The sequence below is a fragment of the Bombina bombina genome, chromosome 4 (assembly GCF_027579735.1).
Source record: "Bombina bombina isolate aBomBom1 chromosome 4, aBomBom1.pri, whole genome shotgun sequence".
Taxonomy (NCBI): Eukaryota; Metazoa; Chordata; class Amphibia; order Anura; family Bombinatoridae; genus Bombina; species Bombina bombina.
The window spans coordinates 34784456-34810573 of record NC_069502.1 but is presented as its reverse complement, the minus strand read 5'-3'; the positions used below and the strand labels follow the sequence as shown (position 1 = coordinate 34810573).

The following is a 26118-nucleotide window of genomic DNA, read 5'->3' as shown; positions in this document are numbered from 1 at the left end:
ACATAGTTGCACTTTAATGTAGTTTAATATATTCTGTGCCAATACATTATTGAGAGACACAGTCAAAATTAAATTTATTGTTTGCAGAATTTAATTTAACTTTTGGGTACAAACTTAATCTTATTAGATGATGACATTTAAACACAAGCACCTTAAAGAAATAAAAGCACTTTAAATGTTTTTGGATAGCACTTTACCAATACTGATATTATTTTACAAAATATTTAGATACTGTTGGGATAAATATTTTATCCATTCTCAATATTTGTGAAAGGCCAAACAGTATTGTTAAAACACAGTGTTGGTTGTTAAGCAGAATCATGGTTGTTATTTTATGTATAATTTATATCGAAAATTAGCACCATTATATGTTAAATAATTGAGGGTATTATAGAATATGATAACATTGCAAGTTTGGGATGTTTAAGTTCTGTCTTTTTAAGCACAAATACTGTTCACTTGTTTTTTAATTGTGATTATAGATTGATGTATTTATGGGAATAAGGTGATGTCCTATTTAGTGGCTCTCATTGGTCTGACTACTTTGCCGCAATTGGATCGGCAAAATTACATTATCAATAAGGCCGGACCTTTTAAAGAAACTTGTTTCTCCATACTTCACTGTTTTTAAGATAACCTGGATGAATCTCTTGATTGGACAATGTAAAAACATGTGACCACTCCTATATCGTAATGAATAATTCTTCGTGATTGACACAAAAAATCACATGATACATCCGGACCTGAAATGGAACTTATTTATCAATACTACTTGATTGAGGACTGAACTTGTACTTATTGTTTTTATGACCAGAAAATTCTGCTATGACTACTTGGCATAATTCTAAATTTTTTACATAAGGATTTTTCTGGCCAAAATTAATTTTGTATGGTGTATTTTATGTGAGTCCAATTCCCCTGAAAAACTGGAAATTGGAATCCAGATCGTTTGTATTTAAACCAGCATTGTTTGTCACAACACAGCAGTTCATATTTGTTTTTATTTGCTCTTGAAAAATATGTTTTTAACGTTGAAACGCGTAGAGCTAAGCTTACTGTTAAAAGCTTTGTTCTTTTTAATTCGACACAACTGTTTTTTGCTTTTTTCTGTTGCTGTGACATCACTGGAAATCGGATTTATATGGAGTGAGTTACTATTTGTTTTAATACTAGTGGCTTACTATATCTTCATTGGAGTTTTCCTTTTCTCCTAGTTTGGTTGAAATATACATAACAAGAGGCTCTGTTCCAGATGTGCTGATAATACAACTTTATGGAGTGAGTATATTGCACATATACATTTTGGCTTTAATACACACGTCCAGCCCTTCTTCTTTGTTTGGTAGAGAGATCTACATTATTGAAGTAATTCCTTCGAGACCTGCTCCATCTGTATTTTATCAAGGATTTGTATTGAGAATGTCCTGAGGTGCCTGTACCCTCCTGTTCCTTGTACACTTCCTTAAGAAGACTTTGCACATGTGACTTCCTTACACCCATTTATGTTCCTGTTAATATCTTCTTTCCCCAATTCTTTTCCCCTTTACCTCTGCTCTTTGTGTTAGATAAGTCTTTACTATTTAACTACTGTCCTCTCCAGTGCAGAATGTTGTGTGAAGTACATCAGTGTTGGTATAAACTGAACTTAGGTAGTGAAGTTTATATTTCTTTCTAATGACACAGTGAGTCCACGGATCATCATAATTACTATTGGGAATATCACTCCTGACCAGCAGGAGGAGGCAAAGAGCACCACAGCAAATCTGTTAAATACCACGCCCTTACCCACAACCCCCAGTCATTCTCTTTGCTTGTATCAATTGCAAGGAGGGGTAAAGTTAGGTGTCTGATTCTTCAATCAAGAGTTTATTTTAAAACTTAGCAGGTTTGCTTTGTTTTCTTGGGGTGTAGCCGTAGTCCATGTCAGTCTCTTCAGTAGAGCAGTGGTGGCTTTTAAGCATTTGGGAACTTGTGGGGTATAATCCCCACTGTGCCTCCCAATCGGTTTCTGCTGCCCTTAGTTTAAAAAGTCTAAGTAGGTTTACTTGGTCTTTTTTGTTTTTCCACAGGTCCATGTGAGGAATGAAGCCTTTCAAACCTTGTGAGCTGCCTTGCTGCCGGGCAGACTGTGATGGAGGTAAGTGCTACTTTTATTTTTCTGATATAGAAGTTCTGAAAAGTCTTGGCACTTAGGGGGTTAATTGAGATGTAATCCTGCTTATGTGCAGGTTTTTTTATCTGGCAGTAATTGTTTTTTATGGGGGGCACTGTGAGAGGATGGCTCTGTTTAAAAGTGCCGTTAGCTCTCCTTTGTTTGGCTCCGTTTTTATATCTATTATTTATTTAAAAGACTTTGTTTTTTGTTAGTGAGTACGGACTGCTTGGCTTTCAGCGTGTCTCACACTTTTCTTTCCTCGATGGGCGGAGTTTCATTGGCGCAAGTTTTCGCACGCTCTTCCTGTAGTTTTTATGTACTACGGAAGTGAGTGGGCTGCCGTCAGTTTGTTTCCAGTATGGGCGGCTGCAAGAGATCCGGTCTGGGGAGCGGGTGCTGTTTTTTCTTAGAGTCCGGATTGCCTTGGTTATTCTCCGGTCTTGGGAGGTCAGGTAAGCACCTCCGCAAGGTTTTTTTGAGGTGTAGGTGTGCTGCAGGGGTCCTGTTTTTTTTTGCTTGGCATTAACGTTTTTTTACTATGAAAAAAATTCAGAGTTTTTATTTCTTTTACAAGATATGACGAGTCCACGGATTTCATCCTTACTTATGGGATTACGCCTCCTGGTCAGCAGGAGGAGGCAATGAGCACCACAGCAGAGCTGTATATATAGCTCCTCCCTTCCCTCCCACTACAGTCATTCTCTTTGCCTGTGTTAGTGATAGGAAGAGGTAAAGTGAGGTGTTAGTTTAGATTCTTCAATCAAGAAGTTTTTTTGTTTTAAAATGGTGTCAGTGAGTACTATTTTTCTCAGGAACTCACGAGTGGAAGGGGAATCTAGAAAAGAGTTCACTAATTCCACAGAGAAGGGTTCCTTTCCTGGGAACTCTAATAGATTCTATATCCATGAACATTTCTTGACGGAAGTCCGGAAGTTAAAGATTCTGAATACATGCCGAGCCCTTCAGCCCAATCCTCGACCATCAGTGGCTCAGTGAATGGAGGTGATTGGATTGATGGTGGCGGCAATGGACATCATTCCGTTTGCTCGCTTTCATCTCAGACCGCTACAACTGTGCATGCTCAGGCAGTGGAATGGAGATTATGCAAATTTGTCTCCTCAGATAGATCTGGATCAGGAGACAAGAGACTCTCTTCTTTGGTGGTTGTCGCAGGATCATCTGTCCTAAGGGACGTGCTTCCGCAGACCATCATGGGTGATAGTGACAACGGACGCCAGTCTACTAGGCTGGGGTGCAGTCTGGAATTCCCTGAAGGCTCAGGGGGTGTGGACTCGGTCGGAGTCTCTACTTCCAATCAATATTCTGGAATTGAGAGCAATATTCAATGCGCTTCAGGCTTGGCCTCAGTTGGCTTTAGCCAAATTCATCCGATTTCAGTCGGACAACATCACGACTGTGGCTTACATCAATCATCAGGGAGGAACAAGGAGTTCCTTAGCGATGACAGAAGTATCCAAGATAATTCGGTGGGCAGAAGCTCACTCTTGTTATCTGTCAGCAATCTACATCCCAGGAGTGGACAATTGGGAAGCGGACTTTTTGAGCAGACAGACGTTTCATCCGGGGGAATGGGAACTCCATCCGGAGGTCTTTGCCACTCTGATTCTCAAATGGGGCAGACCGGAGTTGGATATTATGGCATCTCGTCAGAATGCCAAACTCCCGAGATATGGATCCAGGTCCAGGGATCCTCAGGCCAAACTGATAGATGCCTTGGTCGTTTAACCTAGCTTATGTGTTTCCACCGTTTGCTCTCCTTCCCCGGGTGATTGCTTGGATCAAACAGGAGAGGGCTTCAGTGATTCTCATCGCTCCTGCGTGGCCTCGCAGGACTTGGTATGCCGATCTGGTGGACATGTCCTCTCTGCCACCGTGGAAGCTTCCATTGAGGCAGGACCTTCTCATTCAGGGACCCTTCCATCATCTTAATCTGGTTTCTCTGCAGCTGACTGCTTGGAGATTGAACGTTTGTTTTTATCTAAGCGGGGGTTCTCTGATTTGGTCATTGATACCTTGATTCAGGCATGTAATCTGTTACTAGAAAGATCTACCATAAGATATGGCGTAAATATCTTTATTGGTGCGAATCCAAGGGCTACTCATGGAGTAGGTTTAGGATTCCCAGGATTTTATCTTTTCTCCAAGAAGGATTGGAGAAAGGGTTGTCAGCAAGTTCCTTAAAGGGACAGATTTCTGCTTTGTCGATTTTGCTACACAAGCGTCTGGCAGATATTCCAGACGTTCAGTCTTTTTGTCAGGCTCTGAATAGAATCAAGCCTGTGTTTAGACCAATTGCTCCACCCTGGAGTTTGAATTTGTTCTTAATGTTCTTCAAGGGGTTCCGTTTGAACCCATGCATTCCATAGATATTAAGTTGTTATCTTGGAAAGTTTTATTTCTCTTGTAAGGTGTATCCAGTCCACGGATCATCCATTACTTGTGGGATATTCTCCTTCCCAACAGGAAGTTGCAAGAGGATCACCTACAGCAGAGCTGTCTATATAGCTCCTCCCCTAACTGCCACTCACCAGTCATTCTCTTGCAACTCTCGACAAGCATGGAAGCAGTAAGAGAGATGTGGTGAAATGTAGTTGATTTTTCTTCAATTCAAAAGTTTATTTTTAAATGGTACCGGAGTTGTACTATTTTGGTCCCAGGCAGAAAATAGAAGAAGAATCTGCCTGTGGTCTCTTATGATCTTAGCAGGTTGTAACTAAGATCCATTGCTGTTCTCACACATAACTGAAGAGAGAGGTAACTTCAGCTGGGGAATGGCGTGCAGGTTATCCTGCTATGAGGTATGTGCAGTTTAAATTTTTTCTAGAGGAATGTAAATGCTAGAAAATGCTGCTGATAACCAGATTTATTTAAGGTAAGCCTGATTACAGTGATTTAATAGCGACTGGTATCATGCTTACTGTGAGAGGTAATACTCTTGTTATTTTTCAATTCCTGTCATATAAAACGTTTGCTGGGAGTGTTTTAACCGTTTTTATATATGTTTTGGTGATACAACTTTATTGGGGCCTAGTTTTTTTCCACATGGCTGGCTTAAATTTGCCTAGAAACAGTTTTCTTAGGCCTCCCACTGTGTAGACTTGAGTGGGAGGGGCTTAATTGCGCAGTAACTTTTGCAGACTGAGACATCCAGCTTCCCTCAAGAAGTCTCCTGAATGCTATAGGACCTCTCTAAAGGGCTTTTAGGCTTTCCAATGTCATTTGTATGGAAAGGTAGGGCCACAGCAGAGCTGTGGCAGTTTGTTGTGACTGTTAAAAAACATCTATATCGTTTTTTTGATCCGTTTTTGAAACTAAGGGGTTAATCATCCATTTGCAAGGGGGTGCAATGCTCAGTTAGCTTATTATACACACTGTAAAAATTGTGTTTGATTTACTGCTTTTTTTCACTGTTTTTCAAATTCTGACCTTTTTTATTTTTCTTAAAGGCACAGTACCGTTTTTATTTTTTGCTTGTTAACTTGCTTTAAAGTGTTTTCTAAGCTTGCTGGTCTCATTGCTAGTCTGTTTAAACATGTCTGACATAGAGGAAACTCCTTGTTCATTATGTTTAGAAGCCATGGTGGAACCCCCTCTTAGAATGTGTACCAAATGTACTGATTTCACTTGAAGTAATAAAGACCATATTTTGTCTTTAAAAAATTTATCACCAGAGGAATCTGACGAGGGGGAAGTTATGCCGAATAACTTGCCCCACGTGTCAGAACATTTAAATCCCGCTCAAGGGACTCACGCTCAAGAGGCGCCAAGTACATTTAGCGCGCCCATGGCGTTTACTTTACAAGACATGGCGGCAGTCATGGATAATACACTGTCAGCGGTATTATTCAGACTACCTAGGTTACGAGGAAAGCGAGACAGCTCTGCATACTGACGCTTTTGTAGCTATGTCTGATACCCCCTCACAATATGCAGAAGCTGAGGAAGGAGAGCTTCTTTCTGTGGGTGATTTTTCTGACTCAGGGAAGAGGATTCAACCTGATTCTGAAGTATCAACATTTAAATTTAAGCTTGAACACCTCCGCGTGTTGCTCAGGGAGGTTTTAGCTGCTCTGAATGACTGTGATACAATTGCAGTGCCAGAGAAATTGTGTAGATTGGATAAATACTATGCAGTACCTGTTTACACTGATGTTTTTCCAATACCTAAAAGGTTTACAGAAATTATTACTAAGGAATGGGATAGACCAGGTGTGCCTTTCTCTTCCCCTCCTATTTTTAAGAAAATGTTTCCAATAGATGCCGCCACACTGGATTTATGGCAAAAGTTCCCTAAGGTGGAGGGAGCAGTTTCTACACTATCTAAGCGTACTACTATCCCTGTCGAGGACAGTTGTGCTTTCTTAGATCCAATGGATTAAAAATTTGAGGGTTACCTTAAGAAAATGTTTATTCAACAAGGTTTTATTCTACAGCCCCTTGCATGCATTGCCCCAGTCACTGCTGCTGCGGCCTTCTGGTTTGAGTCTCTGGAAGAGGCTTTACAGGTAGAGACCCCATTGGATGATATACTTGACAAGCTTAGAGCACTTAAGCTAGCCAATTCTTTTGTTTCTGATGCCATTGTTCATTTGACTAAACTAACGGCTAAGAATTCTGGTTTTGCTATTCAGGCGCGTAGGGCGCTATGGCTTAAATCCGGTAACGGATCTAGTAGGGGGCAGACTTTCGCTCTTCACCCAGGCTTGGGCAAGAGATGTCTAGGATCCCTGGGCGTTGGAAATTGTATCCCAGGGATATCTTCTGGACTTCAGAGCTTCTCCTCCAAAAGGGAGTTTTCACCTTTCACAATTATCTGCAAACCAGATAAAGAGAGAGGCATTTTTACACTGTGTTCAAGACCTCCTAGTTATGGGAGTGATCCACCCAGTTCCAAAGGAGGAACAGGGACAAGGATTCTATTCAAATCTGTTTGTGGTTCCCAAAAAAGAGGGAACCTTCAGACCAATCTTAGATCTCAAGATCTTAAACAAATTTCTCAGGGTCCCATCATTCAAGATGGAGACTATTCATACCATCCTACCTATGATCCAGGAGGGTCAATACATGACTACAGTGGATTTAAAGGATGCTTATCTTCACATTCCGATACACAAAGATCAGCATCGGGCGGTCCTAAGGCCGCGGGGCATAGCAGTAGCCCCTTGTTTAGACGACATTCTGATGCAGGTGTCAAATTTCCAAATTGCCAAGTCTCATACGGACATAGTAATGGCATTTCTGAGGTTGCATGGGTGGAAAGTGAACTAAGAAAGGAGTTCTTTATCACCTCTCATAAGAGTCTTTTTTCTGGGAACTCTAATAGATTCTGTAGAAATGAGGATTTACCTGACAGAGACCAGGTTATCAAAACTTCTAAATTCCTGCCGTGTTCTTTATTCCACTTCTCGCCCTTAGGTGGCTCAGTGTATGGAAGTAATCGGCTAAATGGTAGCGGCAATGGACATAGTGCCGTTTGCTCGTCTACATCTCAGACCGCTGCAACTCTGCATGCTCAGTCAGTGGAATGGGGATTACACAGATTTGTCCCCTCTACTAAATCTGGATCAAGAGACCAGGGATTCTCTTCTCTGGTGGCTATCTCGGGCCCATCTGTCCAAAGGTATGACCTTTCGCAGGCCAGATTGGACAATAGTAAAGACAGATGCCAGCCTTTTGGGCTGGGGGCAGTCTGGAACTCCCTGAAGGCTCAAGGATCGTGGACTCAGGAGGAGACCCTCCTCCCAATAAACATTCTGGAACTAAGAGCGATATTCAATGCTCTTCAAGTTTGGCCTCAGCTAGCGACAATGAGGTTCATCAGATTTCAGTTGGACAACATCACGACTGTGGCTTACATCAACCATCAAGGGGGAACAAGGAGTTCCCTAGCGATGTTGGAAGTTTCAAAGATAATTTGTTGGGCAGAGATTCTCTCTTGCCACCTATCAGCTATACATATCCCAGGTGTAGAGAACTGGGAGGCGGATTTTCTAAGTCGACAGACTTTTCATCCGGGGGAGTGGGAGCTCCATCCGGTGGTGTTTGCACAATTTGTTCAACGTTATGTGTTCCCACCGTTTCCTCTGCTCTTTCGTCTGATTGCCAAAATCAAGCAGGAGAGAGCATCGGTGATCTTGATAGCGCCTGCGTGGCCACGCAGGACTTGGTATGCAGATCTGGTGGACATGTCATCCCTTCCACCATGGACTCTGCCTCTGAGACAGGACTTTCTACTTCAGGGTCCTTTCAACCATCCAAATCTAATTCTCTGAGACTGACTGCCTGGAGATTGAACGCTTGATTTTATCAAAGCGTGGCTTCTCCAAGTCAGTTATTGATACCTTAATTCAGGCACGAAAACCTGTCACCAGGAAAATCTATCATAAGATATGGCGTAAATATCTTTATTGGTGTGAATCCAAGGGTTACTCATGGAGTAAAATCAGGATTCCCAGGATATTATCTTTTCTCCAAGAAGGATTGGAGAAAGGATTGTCAGCTAGTTCCTTAATGGGACAGATTTCTGCTCTGTCTATTCTTTTGCACAAGCGTCTGGCGGATGTTCCAGACGTTCAGGCATTTTGTCAGGCTTTAGTTAGAATCAAGCCTGTGTTTAAACCTGTTGCTCCACCATGGAGTTTAAATTTGATTCTTAAAGTTCTTCAGGGGGTTCCGTTTGAACCTCTTCATTCCATAGATATCAAACTTTTATCTTGGAAAGTTCTAATTTTGGTAGCTATTTCCTCGGCTCGTAGAGTTTCCGAGTTATCTGCCTTACAATGTGATTCCCCTTATCTGATCTTCCATGCAGATAAGGTAGTTTTGCGTACCAAACCTGGGTTTTTACCTAAGGTGGTATCTAATAACAATATCAATCAGGAGATTGTTGTTCCGTCATTGTGTCCTAATCCTTCTTCAAAGAAGGAACGTCTATTACACAATCTTGACGTGGTTTGTGCTTTAAAGTATTATTTACAAGCTACTAAAGATTTTCGTCAAACATCTGCTTTGTTTGTTGTCTTCTCTGGACAGAGGAAAGGCCAAAAGGCTTAGGCAACTTCTCTTTCGCTTTGGCTAAGAAGTATAATACGCTTAGTTTATGAGACTGTTGGCCAGCAGCCTCCTGAAAGGATTACAGCTCATTCTACTAGAGCTGTGGCTTCCACATGGGCCTTTAAAAATGAGGCTTCTGTTGAACAGATTTGCAAAGCGGCGACTTGGTCTTCGCTACATACCTTTTCAAAATTCTATAAATTTGATACTTTTGCTTCTTCTGAGGCTATTTTTGGGAGAAAGGTTTTACAGGCAGTGGTTCCTTCCGTTTAAGTACCTGCCTTGTCCCTCCCTTCATCCGTGTACTTTAGCTTTTGTATTGGTATCCCACAAGTAATGGATGATCCGTGGACTGGATACACCTTACAAGAGAAAACATAATTTATGCTTACCTGATAAATTTATTTCTCTTGTGGTGTATCCAGTCCACGGCCTGCCCTGTCATTTTAACGCAGGTATTTTTTAACTCTAAACTACAGTCACCACTGCACCCTATAGTTTCTCCTTTCTCTTGCTTGTCTTCGGTCGAATGACTGGTGAGTGGCAGTTTGGGGAGGAGCTATATAGACCGCTCTGCTGTGGGTGATCCTCTTGCAACTTCCTGTTGGGAAGGAGAATATCCCACAAGTAATGGATGATCCGTGGACTGGATACACCACAAGAGAAATAAATTTATCAGGTAAGCATAAATTTTGTTTTTTGGTTGCTATTTCCTCTGCTCGCAGAGTTTCTGAGCTTTCAGCTTTACAATGTGATTCTCCTTATCTTCTTTTCCATTCTGATAAGGTGGTTTTACGTACCAAACCTGGTTTCCTTCCTAAGGTTGTTTCTAATAAGAATATTAATCAGGAAATTGTTGTTCCTTCCTTGTGTCCTAATCCTTCTTCTAAGAAGGAGCGTCTGTTGCATAACTTAGACGTGGTCCGTGCCCTGAAGTTTTACTTGCAGGCGACTAAAGAATTTCGTCAATCATCTTCATTATTTGTTGTTTTTTCTGGAAGACGTAGGGGCCAAAAATCTACGGCTACCTCTCTTTCTTTATGGCTGAAGAGTATCATCCGTTTTGCATATGAGACTGCTGGACAACAGCCTCCGGAAAGTATTACGGCTCATTCTACTAGGGCTGTGACTTCCTCATGGGCATTTAAAAAACAATGCTTCTGTTGAACAGATTTGCAAGGCTGCAACTTGGTCGTCTCTTCACAATTTTTCCAAATTTTCCAAATTTGATACTTTTGCCTCGTCCGAGGCTGTTTTTGGGAGAAAGGTTCTTCAAGCAGTGGTGCCTTCCGTTTAGGTTCCTGTCTTGTCCCTCCCTTTCATCCGTGTCCTATAACTTTGGTATTGTATCCCATAAGTAAGGATGAAATCCGTGGACTCGTCATATCTTGTAAAAGAAAAGGAAATTTATGCTTACCTGATAAATTTATTTCTTTTACGATATGACAAGTCCATGGCCCACCCTGTCATTTCTAAGACAGGTATTTTTTGTTGTTAAACTTCAGTCACCTCTGCACCTTTGGCTTTTCCTTTCTCTTCCTAACTTCGGTCGAATGACTGGAGTGGGAGGGAAGGGAGGAGCTATATATACAGCTCTGCTGTGGTGCTCTTTGCCTCCTCCTGCTGACCAGGAGGCGTAATCCCATAAGTAAGGATGAAATCCGTGGACTCGTCATTTTGTAAAAGAAATACATTTATCAGATAAGCATAAATTTCCTTTTTTATTTTGGAATTGTGTGCCAGGAGGACTTGCAAGCAGTTACTTGAACTTTTTGTTTAGACGCTAATGTGGAGCCTCCTATCCCTTTTTGTTCCTCATGTATAGAGAGAACATTACATTACAGGGATAGGCTTTTTGATACAGAGCCTTTATTTTCTAAGGAGAATGTTGTTCAGGAGTCTCCTGTTGCGCAGCTTTCTCCCCAATCATCCCAATCTCAATCCTCTTCTCATGCAGTGCCCTGCGTTTTGTCTCAGGTTGGTTTTTCCTTGCAGGATATGGCTACTCACATAGTTTCTGCTGTATCTGAGGCTTTGTCTGCTTTTCCTGTATTGCAGGAGAAGCCCAAGAGGAAGTATAAGGTTTCTGACTCTGTTGGAGTTATGTCAAATGTTTATTCCCATAGGTCGGAGGAGGAAGATACTTCTTTAGCGTCTGAGGGTGAAATTTCAGACTCCGATAGTGTAATTCCTTCTGCTGATTCTGAGGTTGTTTCTTTCAGATTTAAGCTGGAGCACCTCCGTTTGTTACTCAAGGAGGTTTTGGCTACTTTGGATGACTCTGATTCGAAGGTCATAGTCACTCCCAAGAAGGCTAGTAAACTTAATAAGTTTTTTGATGTTTCTTCCATGGTGGAAGTTTTTCCTGTTCCTGATCGTGTTTCAGAGATTATTACATGGGAATGGGAGAAGTCTGCAATTCCTTTTTCTCCTTCTCCAATTTTTAGGAAGATGTATTCTATTAAGGAATCCTGTCAGACGGTCCCTAAGGTGGAGGGAGCTGTTTCCACTTTGGCCAAGAGGACCACTATTCCTATTGAGGATAGTTGTTCTTTTAAGGATCCCATGGAAAAGAAGTTGAAGGCTTTGTTTAAAAGGATTTATGTTCACCAGGGGTTCCAATGGCAACTTGCTGTGTGCTACTGTTACCAGTGTGGCTGCATATTGGTTTGATGCATTGTCTGATTCTATTCAGCAGGATACTCCTCTTGAGGAGATTCAGGATAGAATGAGGCTTTAAAATTGGCTAATTCTTTTATTGCGGATGCTTCTTTACAGGTTATTAAGTTGGGAGAAAAGATTTCTTTCTTTGCTGTTCTGGCGCGCAGGGTCTTATGGTTAAAGTCCTGGTCTGCGGATGTATCATCTAAATCCAAGCTTTTGTCCATTCCTTACAAGGGTAAGACCTTGTTTGGGCCTGGTTTGACTAAGATTATTTCTGATATTACGGGAGGGAAGGGGCATTCTCTCTCTCAGGATAAGAGAAATAAACAGAAAGGTCGTCAGAGTAATTTTCGTTCCTTTCGTAACTTCTCTTGTAAGTCTTCCTCCTCCTCCTCCAAGCAGGATCAGCCCAAACCCTCCTGAAGTCCAATCAGTCCTGTAGCAAGGGGAAGCAATCTAAGAAGCCATTGCTGACTCAAAGTCAGCATGAAGGGGCTGCCCCTGATCCGGGAAAGGATCACGTGGGGTCAGGCTTTCCTTTTTCGTTCAAGCCTGGGTTCGAGATGTTCCAGATCCCTAGGTGGTAGATATTGTGTCCCAGGGATACAAACTAGAGTTCAAGACTTTTCCTCCCAGGGGCAGGTTTCCTCTCTCCAGGTTATCTGTATTCAGTTATGCATGCGGAGACAGTGGAATGGGGGTTATACGGATCTGTCCCCGAGGGTTGTTCTAAATCAGGCTGCAAGAGAGTCTCTTCCGTGGTGGTTGTCTCAGGATCTTCTCTCCCAGGGAACCTGTTTTCACAGGCCTACCTGGGTCATTCTTACCACGGATGCCAGTCTGCTGGGTTGGGGAGCTGTCTGGAGTTCGCTGAAGGCTCAGGGTCTGTGGACCCGGGAGGAATCTGTTCTTCCCATAAATATCCTAGAGCTGAGGGCAATCTTCAATGCACTTCTGGTTTGGCCTCAGTTAGCTTCAACCCAGTTTATCAGGTTTCAGTCGGACAACATTATGTCAGTGGCTTACATCAATCATCAGGGGGGAACTCATAGTTCCCTGGCCATGACAGAGGTATCCAAGATTATGCAGTGGGCAGGGGCTCACAACTGGTGTCTGTCTGCGATCCACATTCCAGGGGTGGACAATTGGGAAGCGGATTTTCTGAGCAGACAGACTTTTCATCCGGAAGTGTTTTCCAGTTGGATTTTCAAATGGGGTCAACCGGAGTTGACTTATGGTGTCTCATCAGAATGGCAAGCTCCTGAGGTACGGATCAAGGGCAAGGGATCCTCCGGCTGTTCTGATAGATGCTTTAGCAGTTCCTTGGAAGTTCAGTCTGGCATACGTGTTTCCTCCGTTTGCCCTTCTTCCTCGGGTTATTGCTCGGATCAGACAAGAGAGGGCATTGGTGATTCTCATTGCACCGGCGTGGCCTCGCAGGACTTCTTTGCAGATCTGGTGGAGATGTCATCCTCCCCACCTTGAAGTCTTCCATTAAGGACGGATCTTCTTCTTCAGGGACCTTTCCTTCATCCAAATCTTGTTTCTCTGAAGTTGACTGCTTGAGTCGGTTATATAGACTTTGATTCAGGCGCGTACGTCTGTGACTAGAAAGATCTATCATAAGATATGGCGTAAATATCTGTTTTGGTGTGAATCCAGAGGCTACTCTTAGAGTAGAGTCAGGATTCCTAAGAGTTTGTCTTTTCTCCAGGAGGGTCTGGAGAAGGCTTTATCTGCTAGTACCCTGAAGGGTCAAATTTCTGCTTTATCTATTTTGTTGCACAAACATTTGGTGAATGTGCCAGACGTTCTGTTTATTTGTCAAGCTTTGGTTAGAATCTGGTCTATGTTTAAGTTTGTGACTCCTCCTTGGAGTCTTAATTTATTTCTTAGAGTTCTCCAACAGGCTCCGTTTGAGCCCATGCATTCTTTGGATATTAAGTTGTTAACCTGGAAGGTTTTGTTTTTGGTTGCTATCTCCAGGGCCGTCTTTAACACAGGGCAAAAGGGGTTCATACCAGACTGCTGATGTGACATGGGGAACACACACATTCAGTCCTAATACTGTCACAGTCAAAAGTACTGTTTATATATATATATTTTTTAAAACTGTGCCAGACCGTGCCGGTTTCATGTGACATGTCAAGCTATTGCCATGTGCTTTTTTAGATGTGCACTGTGCAGCACTGAATGCAAAGCCCTAACTCGGTATCCAGCCATTCCCACAGCATCAGAAAAGGTCCTACTGTGGTTACCACTGTTACCAGGTCACTGCTCTGGTGGTGGGGATTGTTTCTGAGTAGGGCTGACTGTAGGCGCATGCAGCAGAAAGCTGGAGCGGCAAGGACGTGAGGATTTGAGCAGCTGTGCAGCTGCATACACTGCTCTCTTCAGTCTTGAGGCTGTGTGTCTCATCTCACACTGTATCCATGCAGCCTTGGACAGAAATCATCCAGTCTGCTGGTCCCCTTAGCCCTGCTCTTTATGCTGTGGCCCTAAGATCAACTAACTTAAGTTTGTTAGGGGAACAGTGCTTTGTAGAAAGGTGTCAGTGGGAAGAATAAGTGAGTGCACCCCCCCCTCCCCGTGCAGCATTGTCTAGTGCAGGGTGAGAGGGAACTTGTTCCTAGCAAAGAAGTGACATGAGCTGCTGTGGCTGATGTATAGTGTCATGTTGATACTTCACACATTAATGTAAGGTTTATTTTTATAGTTTTTGTTTTCTCTCTGCCTCAGATTTTACAGCTTCCCATAGTAGTTCTGCTGTTCCAGTCAGTAAACTTATATTTGTCTGCACCTCCATGCTTCCTCCTCAGTCTTTACCTTGCTTTGCTCCTGTTTGCTGTCCTAAATCTCTTTAACCAGCTAACCTCACACCAGAATCACATTCAAAAGAATATTAAATGAATCCACAGTGGAGGAATTTATATATTTTACTTATTAGTACTGCTTAGGTCCAGTTTCACATATTGCAATTTATTTAATTTTTTTTTTAAATGATTAGCCCAGCAGTGGATGATCCACTGCTGGGCTAATAATAATAAAAAAAATTGATTTAATTGTTTTTTGGGATGTTGGGGTGGAGAGCGAAATTGCATGGGGTGGGGGGGCCCAAGAAAATATTTGCCCAGGGTCCAGTCAATATTAAAGACGGCCCTGGCTATCTCTTTGGCTCAAAGAGTTTCGGAGCTTTCTACTTTGCAATGCGAGTCTCCTTTCCTTATTTTTCATTCTGATAAAGTAGTACTACGTACTGCACTAGGTTTTCTTCCCAAGGTTGTTTCAGATAAGAATATTAATCAAGAAATTGTTATTGCTTCTTTGTGTCCTAATCCTTCTTCTCATAAGGAACGTTTGTTGCACCATCTGGATGTAGTTCGTGCATTGAAATATTATTTGCAGGCGACTAAAGTTTTTCACCTGTCTTCTTCTTTATTTGTTGTCTTTTCTGGGAAGCGTAAGGGTCAGAAAGCTACGGCTACTTCTCTTTCTTGTTTGTTGAGGAGTGTTATTCGCTTGGCATATGAGACTGCTGGTCAGCAGCTTCCTGAGAAAATCACGGCTCATTCCACGAGGGCTGTTTCTTCTACTTGGGCTTTCAAAAATGGAGCTTCTGTAGATCAGATTTGCAAGGCTGCGACTTGGTCATCTTTCCATATTTTTTCTAAATTTTACAAATTTTATACTTTTGCTTCAGCTGAGGCTGCTTTTGGGAGAAAGGTTCTTCAAGCAGTGGTGTCTTCTGTTTAGGCTAACTGTCCTGTCCCTCCCTTATCATCCGTGTCCTCTAGCTTGGGTATTGATTCCCAATAGTAATTATAATGATCTGTGGACTCACCGTGTCATTAGAAAGAAAATTAAATTTATGTTTACCTGATACATTTTCTTGACACGGTGAGTCCACGGCCCACCCTGTTTTTCAGACAGTTTATTTTTCTATAAACCTTAGGCACCTCTGCACCTTATGTTACTTCCTTTCCCTTTGGTCGAATGACTGGGGTTGTGGGTAAGGGAGTGGTATTTAACAGCTTTGCTGTGGTGCTGTTTGCCTCCTCCTGCTGGCCAGGAGTGATATTCCCAATAGTAATTATGATGATCCGTGGACTCACTGTGTCAAGAAAGAAGCAAATTAATCAGGTAAACATAAATGTTGTCCCTTTCTTTTGTCTCCTGTTTGCAGTCGGGATGTAAATTACTCTAGCTGGGAGTTTCCGGACTGGATCCCAAGTGTTGAGAGCTGGAAATTCCTTTCTTTGAGGTAGGTCCTTCTTTGTCATGTTCCAAGATGAAATAACAGATTGCTGACTGCATTAAACATTATTGGAAATATCAAGAATGTCAGGATTCCAAATATCCTATAGGAAATCACGGATAAAAAGTGTCAGTTTAGCACACAGTATGTGCAGGTGACTATGAGATTACTCAGTGTAACTTGTGTGATGTACAGCAGGACTGAGTGCAGTGTGTGCAGGTGACTGTGAGATATAGCTCAGTGTAACTTGTGTGATGTATAGCAGGACTGAGCGCAGTGTGTGCAGGTGACTGTGAGATATTACTCAGTGTAACTTGTGTTATGTACAGGAAGACTGAGCGCAGTGTGTGCAGGTGACTGTGAGATATTGCTCAGTGTAACTTGTGTTATGTACAGGAAGACTGAGCGCAGTGTGTGCAGGTGACTGTGAGATATAGCTCAGTGTAACTTGTGTTATGTACAGCAGGACTGAGTGCAGTGTGTGCAGGTGACTGTGAGATATTACTCAGTGTAACTTGTGTGATGTACAGCAGGGCTGAGCGCAGTGTGTGCAGGTGACTGTGAGATATTGCTCAGTGTAACTTGTGTGATGTACAGCAGGACTGAGTGCAGTGTGTGCAGGTGACTGTGAGATATTGCTCAGTGTAACTTGTGTGATGTACAGTAGGGCTGAGCGCAGTGTGTGCAGGTGACTGGGAGATATTGCTCAGTGTAACTTGTGTGATGTACAGCAGAACTGAGCGCAGTGTGTGCAGGTGACAGTGAGATATTACTCAGTGTAACTTGTGTGATGTACAGCAGGACTGAGCGCAGTGTGTGCAGGTGACTGTGAGATATTACTCAGTGTAACTTGTGTGATGTACAGCAGGACTGAGCGCAGTGTGTGCAGGTGACTGTGAGATATTACTCAGTGTAACTTGTGTGATGTACAGCAGGGCTGAGCGCAGTGTGTGCAGGTGACTGTGAGATATAGCTCAGTGTAACGTGTGTGATGTACAGCAGGACTGAGTGCAGTGTGTGCAGGTGACTGTGAGATATTGCTCAGTGTAACTTGTGTGATGTACAGCAGGACTGAGTGCAGTGTGTGCAGGTGACTGGGAGATATAGCTCAGTGTAACTTGTGTGATGTACAGCAGAACTGAGCGCAGTGTGTGCAGGTGACTGTGAGATATTACTCAGTGTAACTTGTGTGATGTACAGTAGGGCTGAGCGCAGTGTGTGCAGGAGACTGTGAGATATAGCTCAGTTTAACTTGTGTGATGTACAGCAGGACTGAGCGCAGTGTGTGCAGGTGACTGTGAGATATAGCTCAGTGTAACTTGTGTGATGTACAGCAGGACTGAGGGCAGTGTGTGCAGGAGACTGTGAGATATTGCCCAGTGTAACTCGTGTGATGTACAGCAGGGCTGAGCGCAGTGTGTGCTGGAGACTGTGAGATATTGCTCAGTGTAACTTGTGTGATGTACAGCAGGACTGAGTGCAGTGTGTGCAGGAGACTGTGAGATATTGCCCAGTGTAACTCGTGTGATGTACAGCAGGGCTGAGCGCAGTGTGTGCTGGTGACTGTGAGATATAGCTCAGTGTAACTTGTGTGATGTACAGCAGGACTGAGTGCAGTGTGTGCAGGTGACTGGGAGATATAGCTCAGTGTAACGTGTGTGATGTACAGCAGGACTGAGTGCAGTGTGTGCAGGTGACTGTGAGATATAGCTCAGTGTAACTTGTGTGATGTACAGCAGAACTGAGCGCAGTGTGTGCAGGTGACTGTGAGATATAGCTCAGTGTAACTTGTGTGATGTACAGCAGGACTGAGCGCAGTTTGTGCAGGTGACTGTGAGATATTACTCAGTGTAACTTGTGTGATGTACAGCAGGACTGAGCGCAGTGTGTGCAGGTGACTGGGAGATATTGCTCAGTGTAACTTGTGTGATGTACAGCAGGGCTGAGCGCAGTGTGTGCAGGTGACTGTAAGATATTGCTCAGTGTAATTTGCGTGATGTACAGCAGGACTGAGCGCAGTGTGTGCAGGTGACTGTGAGATATTGCTCAGTGTAACTTGTGTGATGTACAGCAGGGCTGAGCGCAGTGTGTGCAGGTGACTGTGAGATATTGCTCAGTGTAACTTGTGTGATGTACAGCAGGACTGAGCGCAGTGTGTGCAGGTGACTGTGAGATATTGCTCAGTGTAACTTGTGTGATGTACAGCAGGACTGAGCGCAGTGTGTGCAGGTGACTGAGATATTACTCAGTGTAACTTGTGTGATGTACAGCAGGGCTGAGCGCAGTGTGTGCAGGTGACTGTGAGATATTGCTCAGTGTAACTTGTGTGATGTACAGCAGGACTGAGCGCAGTGTGTGCAGGTGACTGAGATATTGCTCAATGTAACTTGTGTGATGTACAGCAGGACTGAGCACAGTGTGTGCAGGTGACTGTGAGATATCACTCAGTATAACTTGTGTGATGTACAGCAGGACTGAGCACAGTGTGTGCAGGTGACTGTGAGATATTGCTCAGTGTAACTTATGTGATGTACAGCAGGACTGAGCGCAGTGTGTGCTGGTGACTCTGAGATATTGCTCAGTGTAACTTGTGTGATGTACAGCAGGACTGAGCGCAGTGTGTGCAGGTTACTGTAAGATATTACTCAGTGTAATTTGTGTGATGTACAGCAAGACTGAGCGCAGTGTGTCCAGTTGACTGTGAGATATAGCTCAGTGTAACTTGTGTGATGTACAGCAGGACTGAGCGCAGTGTGTGCAGTTGACAGTGAGATATAGCTCAGTGTAACTTGTGTGATGTACAGCAGGACTGAGCACAGTGTGTGCAGGTGACTGTGAGATATTGCTCAGTGTAACTTGTGTGATGTACAGTAGGACTGAGCGCAGTGTGTGCAGGTGACTGTGAGATATTGCTCAGTGTAGCTTGTGTGATGTACAGCAGGACTGAGCGCAGTGTGCAGGTGACTGTGAGATATAGCTCTGTGTAACTTGTGTGATGTACAGCAGGACTGAGCGCAGTGTGTGCAGGTGACTGTGAGATATTGCTCAGTGTAACTTGTGTGATGTACAGCAGGACTGAGCGCAGTGTGTGCAGGTGACTATGAGATTACTCAGTGTAACTTGTGTGATGTACAGCAGGACTGAGCGCAGTGTGTGCAGGTGACTGGGAGATATTGCTCAGTGTAACTTGTGTGATGTACAGCAGGACTGAGCGCAGTGTGTGCAGGTGACTGTGAGATATTGCTCAGTGTAACTTGTGTGATGTACAGTAGGACTGAGTGCAGTGTGTGCAGGTGACTGTGAGATATAGCTCAGTGTAACTTGTGTGATGTACAGCAGGACTGAGCGCAGTGTGTGCAGGTGACTGGGAGATATTGCTCAGTGTAACTTGTGTGATGTACAGCAGGACTGAGCGCAGTGTGTGCAGGTGACTGTGAGATATTGCTCAGTGTAACTTGTGTGATGTACAGCAGGACTGAGCGCAGTGTGTGCAGGTGACAGTGAGATATAGCTCAGTGTAACTTGTGTGATGTACAGCAGGACTGAGCGCAGTGTGTGCAGGTGACTGTGAGATATTGCTCAGTGTAACTTGTGTGATGTACAGCAGGACTGAGCGCAGTGTGTGCAGGTGACTGTGAGATATAGCTCAGTGTAACTTGTGTGATGTACAGCAGGACTGAGCACAGTGTGTGCAGGTGACTGTGAGATATAGCTCAGTGTAACTTGTGTGATGTACAGCAGGACTGAGTGCAGTGTGTGCAGGTGACTGTGAGATATTGCTCAGTGTAACTTGTGTGATGTACAGCAGGACTGAGCGCAGTGTGTGCAGGTGACTGTGAGATATTGCTCAGTGTAACTTGTGTGATGTACAGCAGGACTGAGCGCAGTGTGTGCAGGTGACTGCGAGATATTGCTCAGTGTAACTTGTGTGATGTACAGCAGGACTGAGCGCAGTGTGTGCAGGTGACTGTGAGATATTGCTCAGTGTAACTTGTGTGATGTACAGCAGGACTGAGCGCAGTGTGTGCAGGTGACTGCGAGATATTGCTCAGTGTAACTTGTGTGATGTACAGTAGGGCTGAGCGCAGTGTGTGCAGGTGACTGTGAGATATAGCTCAATGTAACTTGTGTGATGTACAGCAGGGCTGAGCGCAGTGTGTGCAGGTGACTGTGAGATATTGCTCAGTGTAACTTGTGTGATGTACAGCAGGGCTGAGCGCAGTGTGTGCAGGTGACTGTGAGATATAGCTCAGTGTAACTTGTGTGATGTACAGCAGGGCTGAGCGCAGTGTGTGCAGGTGACTGTGAGATATAGCTCAGTGTAACTTGTGTGATGTACAGCAGGACTGAGCGCAGTGTGTGCAGGTGACAGAGATATAGCTCAGTGTAACTTGTGTGATGTACAGCAGGACTGAGCGCAGTGTGTGCAGGTGACTGAGATATAGCTCAGTGTAACTTGTGTGATGTACAGCAGGACTGAGTGCAGTGTGTGCAGGTGACTGTGAGATATAGCTCAGTATAACGTGTGTGATGTACAGCAGGACTGAGTACAGTGTGTGCAGGTGACTGTGAGATATTGCTCAGTGTAACTTGTGTGATGTACAGTAGGACTGAGTACAGTGTGTGCAGGTGACTGTGATATTACTCAGTGTAACTTGTGTGATGTACAGCAGGACTGAGCGCAGTGTGTGCAGGTGACTATGAGATTACTCAGTGTAACTTGTGTGATGTACAGCAGAACTGAGCGCAGTGTGTGCAGGTGACTGTGAGATATTGCTCAGTGTAACTTGTGTGATGTACAGCAGGACTGAGCACAGTGTGTGCAGGTGACTGTGAGATATTGCTCAGTGTAACTTGTGTGATGTACAGCAGGACTGAGCGCAGTGTGTGCAGGTGACTATGAGATTACTCAGTGTAACTTGTGTGATGTACAGCAGGACTGAGCGCAGTGTGTGCAGGTGACTGGGAGATATTGCTCAGTGTAACTTGTGTGATGTACAGCAGGACTGAGCGCAGTGTGTGCAGGTGACTGTGAGATATTGCTCAGTGTAACTTGTGTGATGTACAGTAGGACTGAGCGCAGTGTGTGCAGGTGACTGTGAGATATTGCTCAGTGTAGCTTGTGTGATGTACAGCAGGACTGAGCGCAGTGTGCAGGTGACTGTGAGATATAGCTCTGTGTAACTTGTGTGATGTACAGCAGGACTGAGCGCAGTGTGTGCAGGTGACTGTGAGATATTGCTCAGTGTAACTTGTGTGATGTACAGCAGGACTGAGCGCAGTGTGTGCAGGTGACTATGAGATTACTCAGTGTAACTTGTGTGATGTACAGCAGGACTGAGCGCAGTGTGTGCAGGTGACTGTGAGATATTGCTCAGTGTAACTTGTGTGATGTACAGCAGGACTGAGCGCAGTGTGTGCAGGTGACTGTGAGATATTGCTCAGTGTAACTTGTGTGATGTACAGTAGGACTGAGTGCAGTGTGTGCAGGTGACTGTGAGATATAGCTCAGTGTAACTTGTGTGATGTACAGCAGGACTGAGCGCAGTGTGTGCAGGTGACTGGGAGATATTGCTCAGTGTAACTTGTGTGATGTACAGCAGGACTGAGCGCAGTGTGTGCAGGTGACTGTGAGATATTGCTCAGTGTAACTTGTGTGATGTACAGCAGGACTGAGCGCAGTGTGTGCAGGTGACAGTGAGATATAGCTCAGTGTAACTTGTGTGATGTACAGCAGGACTGAGCGCAGTGTGTGCAGGTGACTGTGAGATATTGCTCAGTGTAACTTGTGTGATGTACAGCAGGACTGAGCGCAGTGTGTGCAGGTGACTGTGAGATATAGCTCAGTGTAACTTGTGTGATGTACAGCAGGACTGAGCACAGTGTGTGCAGGTGACTGTGAGATATAGCTCAGTGTAACTTGTGTGATGTACAGCAGGACTGAGTGCAGTGTGTGCAGGTGACTGTGAGATATTGCTCAGTGTAACTTGTGTGATGTACAGCAGGACTGAGCGCAGTGTGTGCAGGTGACTGTGAGATATTGCTCAGTGTAACTTGTGTGATGTACAGCAGGACTGAGCGCAGTGTGTGCAGGTGACTGCGAGATATTGCTCAGTGTAACTTGTGTGATGTACAGTAGGGCTGAGCGCAGTGTGTGCAGGTGACTGTGAGATATAGCTCAATGTAACTTGTGTGATGTACAGCAGGGCTGAGCGCAGTGTGTGCAGGTGACTGTGAGATATTGCTCAGTGTAACTTGTGTGATGTACAGCAGGGCTGAGCGCAGTGTGTGCAGGTGACTGTGAGATATAGCTCAATGTAACTTGTGTGATGTACAGCAGGGCTGAGCGCAGTGTGTGCAGGTGACTGTGAGATATAGCTCAGTGTAACTTGTGTGATGTACAGCAGGACTGAGCGCAGTGTGTGCAGGTGACAGAGATATAGCTCAGTGTAACTTGTGTGATGTACAGCAGGACTGAGCGCAGTGTGTGCAGGTGACTGAGATATAGCTCAGTGTAACTTGTGTGATGTACAGCAGGACTGAGTGCAGTGTGTGCAGGTGACTGTGAGATATAGCTCAGTATAACGTGTGTGATGTACAGCAGGACTGAGTACAGTGTGTGCAGGTGACTGTGAGATATTGCTCAGTGTAACTTGTGTGATGTACAGTAGGACTGAGTACAGTGTGTGCAGGTGACTGTGATATTACTCAGTGTAACTTGTGTGATGTACAGCAGGACTGAGCGCAGTGTGTGCAGGTGACTATGAGATTACTCAGTGTAACTTGTGTGATGTACAGCAGAACTGAGCGCAGTGTGTGCAGGTGACTGTGAGATATTGCTCAGTGTAACTTGTGTGATGTACAGCAGGACTGAGCACAGTGTGTGCAGGTGACTGTGAGATATTGCTCAGTGTAACTTGTGTGATGTACAGCAGGACTGAGCGCAGTGTGTCCAGGTGACTGTGAGATATAGCTCAGTGTAACTTGTGTGATGTACAGCAGCACTGAGAGCAGTGTGTGCAGGTGACTGTGAGATATTGCTCAGTGTAACTTGTGTGATGTACAGCAGGACTGAGCACAGTGTGTCCAGGTGACTGTGAGATATAGCTCAGTGTAACTTGTGTGATGTACAGCAGGACTGAGCGCAGTGTGTGCAGGTGACAGTGAGATATAGCTCAGTATAACGTGTGTGATGTACAGCAGGACTGAGCGCAGTGTGTGCAGGTGACTGTGAGATATTGCTCAGTGTAACTTGTGTGATGTACAGCAGGACTGAGCGCAGTGTGTGCAGGTGACTTGAGATATTGCTCAGTGTAACTTGTGTGATGTACAGCAGGACTGAGCGCAGTGTGTGCAGGTGACTATGAGATTACTCAGTGTAACTTGTGTGATGTACAGCAGGACTGAGCACAGTGTGTGCAGGTGACTGTGAGATATAGCTCAGTATAACGTGTGTGATGTACAGCAGGACTGAGCGCAGTGTGTGCAGGTGACTGTGAGATATAGCTCAGTGTAACTTGTGTGATGTACAGCAGAGCTGAGCGCAGTGTGTGCAGGTGACTGTGAGATATAGCTCAGTGTAACTTGTGTGATGTACAGCAGGACTGAGCGCAGTGTGTGCAGGTGACTGTGAGATATTACTCAGTGTAACTTGTGTGATGTACAGCAGGACTGAGCGCAGTGTGTGCAGGTGACTGTGAGATATTGCTCAGTGTAACTTGTGTGATGTACAGTATGACTGAGTGCAGTGTGTGCAGGTGACTGTGAGATATAGCTCAGTGTAACTTGTGTGATGTACAGCAGGACTGAGCGCAGTGTGTGCAGGTGACTGTGAGATATTGCTCAGTGTAACTTGTGTGATGTACAGTAGGACTGAGCGCAGTGTGTGCAGGTGACTATGAGATTACTCAGTGTAACTTGTGTGATGTACAGCAGGACTGAGTGCAGTGTGTGCAGGTGACTATGAGATTACTCAGTGTAACTTGTGTGATGTACAGCAGGACTGAGCGCAGTGTGTGCAGGTGACTGTGAGATATTGCTCAGTGTAACTTGTGTGATGTACAGTAGGGCTGAGCGCAGTGTGTGCAGGTGACTGGGAGATATAGCTCAGTGTAACTTGTGTGATGTACAGCAGGGCTGAGCTCAGTGTGTGCAGGTGACTGTGAGATATAGCTTAGTGTAATTTGTGTGATGTACAGCAGGACTGAGCGCAGTGTGTGCAGGTGACTGTGAGATATAGCTCAGTGTAACTTGTGTGATGTACAGCAGGACTGAGCGCAGTGTGTGCAGGTGACTGTGAGATATTGCTCAGTGTAACTTGTGTTATGTACAGCAAGACTGAGCGCAGTGTGTGCTGGTGACTGTGAGATATTGCTCAGTGTAACTTGTGTTATGTACAGGAAGACTGAGCGCAGTGTGTGCAGGTGACTGTGAGATATAGCTCAGTGTAACTTGTGTTATGTACAGCAGGACTGAGCGCAGTGTGTGCAGGTGACTGTGAGATATTACTCAGTGTAACTTGTGTGATGTACAGCAGGACTGAGCGCACTGTGTGCAGGTGACTGTGAGATATTACTCAGTGTAACTTGTGTTATGTACAGCAAGACTGAGCGCAGTGTGTGCAGGTGACTGTGAGATATAGCTCAGTGTAACTTGTGTGATGTACAGCAGAACTGAGCGCAGTGTGTGCAGGTGACTGTGAGATATTGCTCAATGTAACTTGTGTGATGTACAGCAGGACTGAGCGCAGTGTGTTCAGGTGACTGTGAGATATTGCTCAGTGTAACTTGTGTGATGTACAGCAGGACTGAGCGCAGTGTGTGCAGGTGACTGTGAGATATTGCTCAGTGTAACTTGTGTGATATACAGCAGGACTGAGAGCAGTGTGTGCAGGTGACTGTGAGATATTGCTCAGTGTAACTTGTGTGATGTACAGCAGGACTGAGCGCAGTGTGTGCAGGTGACTGTGAGATATTGCTCAGTGTAACTTGTGTGATGTACAGCAGGACTGAGCGCAGTGTGTGCAGGTGACTGTGAGATATTTCTCAGTGTAACTTGTGTGATGTACAGCAGGACTGAGCGCAGTGTGTGCAGGTGACTGTAAGATATTACTCAGTGTAATTTGTGTGATGTACAGCAGGACTGAGCGCAGTGTGTCCAGTTGACTGTGAGATATTACTCAGTGTAACTTGTGTGATGTACAGCAGGACTGAGCGCAGTGTGTGCAGGTGACTGTGAGATATTGCCCAGTGTAACTTGTGTGATGTACAGCAGGACTGAGCGCAGTATGTCCAGGTGACTGTGAGATATAGCTCAGTGTAACTTGTGTGATGTACAGCAGGACTGAGCGCAGTGTGTGCAGGTGACTGTGATATTACTCAGTGTAACTTGTGTGATGTACAGCAGGACTGAGCGCAGTGTGTGCAGGTGACTGTGAGATATAGCTCAGTGTAACTTGTGTGATGTACAGCAGGACTGAGCGCAGTGTGTGCAGGTGACTGTGAGATATTGCCCAGTGTAACTTGTGTGATGTACAGCAGGACTGAGCGCAGTGTGTGCAGGTGACTGTGAGATATTGCCCAGTGTAACTTGTGTGATGTACAGCAGGACTGAGCGCAGTGTGTGCAGGTGACTGGGAGATATTACTCAGTGTAACTTGTGTGATGTACAGCAGAACTGAGCGCAGTGTGTGCAGGTGACTGTGAGATATTGCCCAGTGTAACTTGTGTGATGTACAGCAGGACTGAGTGCAGTGTGTGCAGGTGACTGGGAGATATAGCTCAGTGTAACTTGTGTGATGTACAGCAGGACTGAGCGCAGTGTGTGCAGGTGACTGTGAGATATTGCTCAGTGTAACTTGTGTGATGTACAGCAAGACTGAGCGCTGTGTGTGCAGGTGACTGTGAGATATAGCTCAGTGTAACTTGTGTGATGTACAGCAGGACTGAGCGCAGTGTGTGCAGGTGACTGT

General features: G+C 44.6%; 1 protein-coding gene across 1 annotated transcript in view; it reads left to right on the top strand.

Moving 5' to 3' along the window:
- GTF3C2 (general transcription factor IIIC subunit 2) overlaps positions 1-26118 on the top strand; it is a 452236-nt gene that overhangs the window by 93552 nt on the left and 332566 nt on the right. The window contains exon 5 of the mRNA XM_053710988.1: positions 16077-16154. Coding sequence (XP_053566963.1) covers positions 16077-16154 — 78 coding nt within the window. The remainder of the gene's footprint in view (positions 1-16076; positions 16155-26118) is intronic.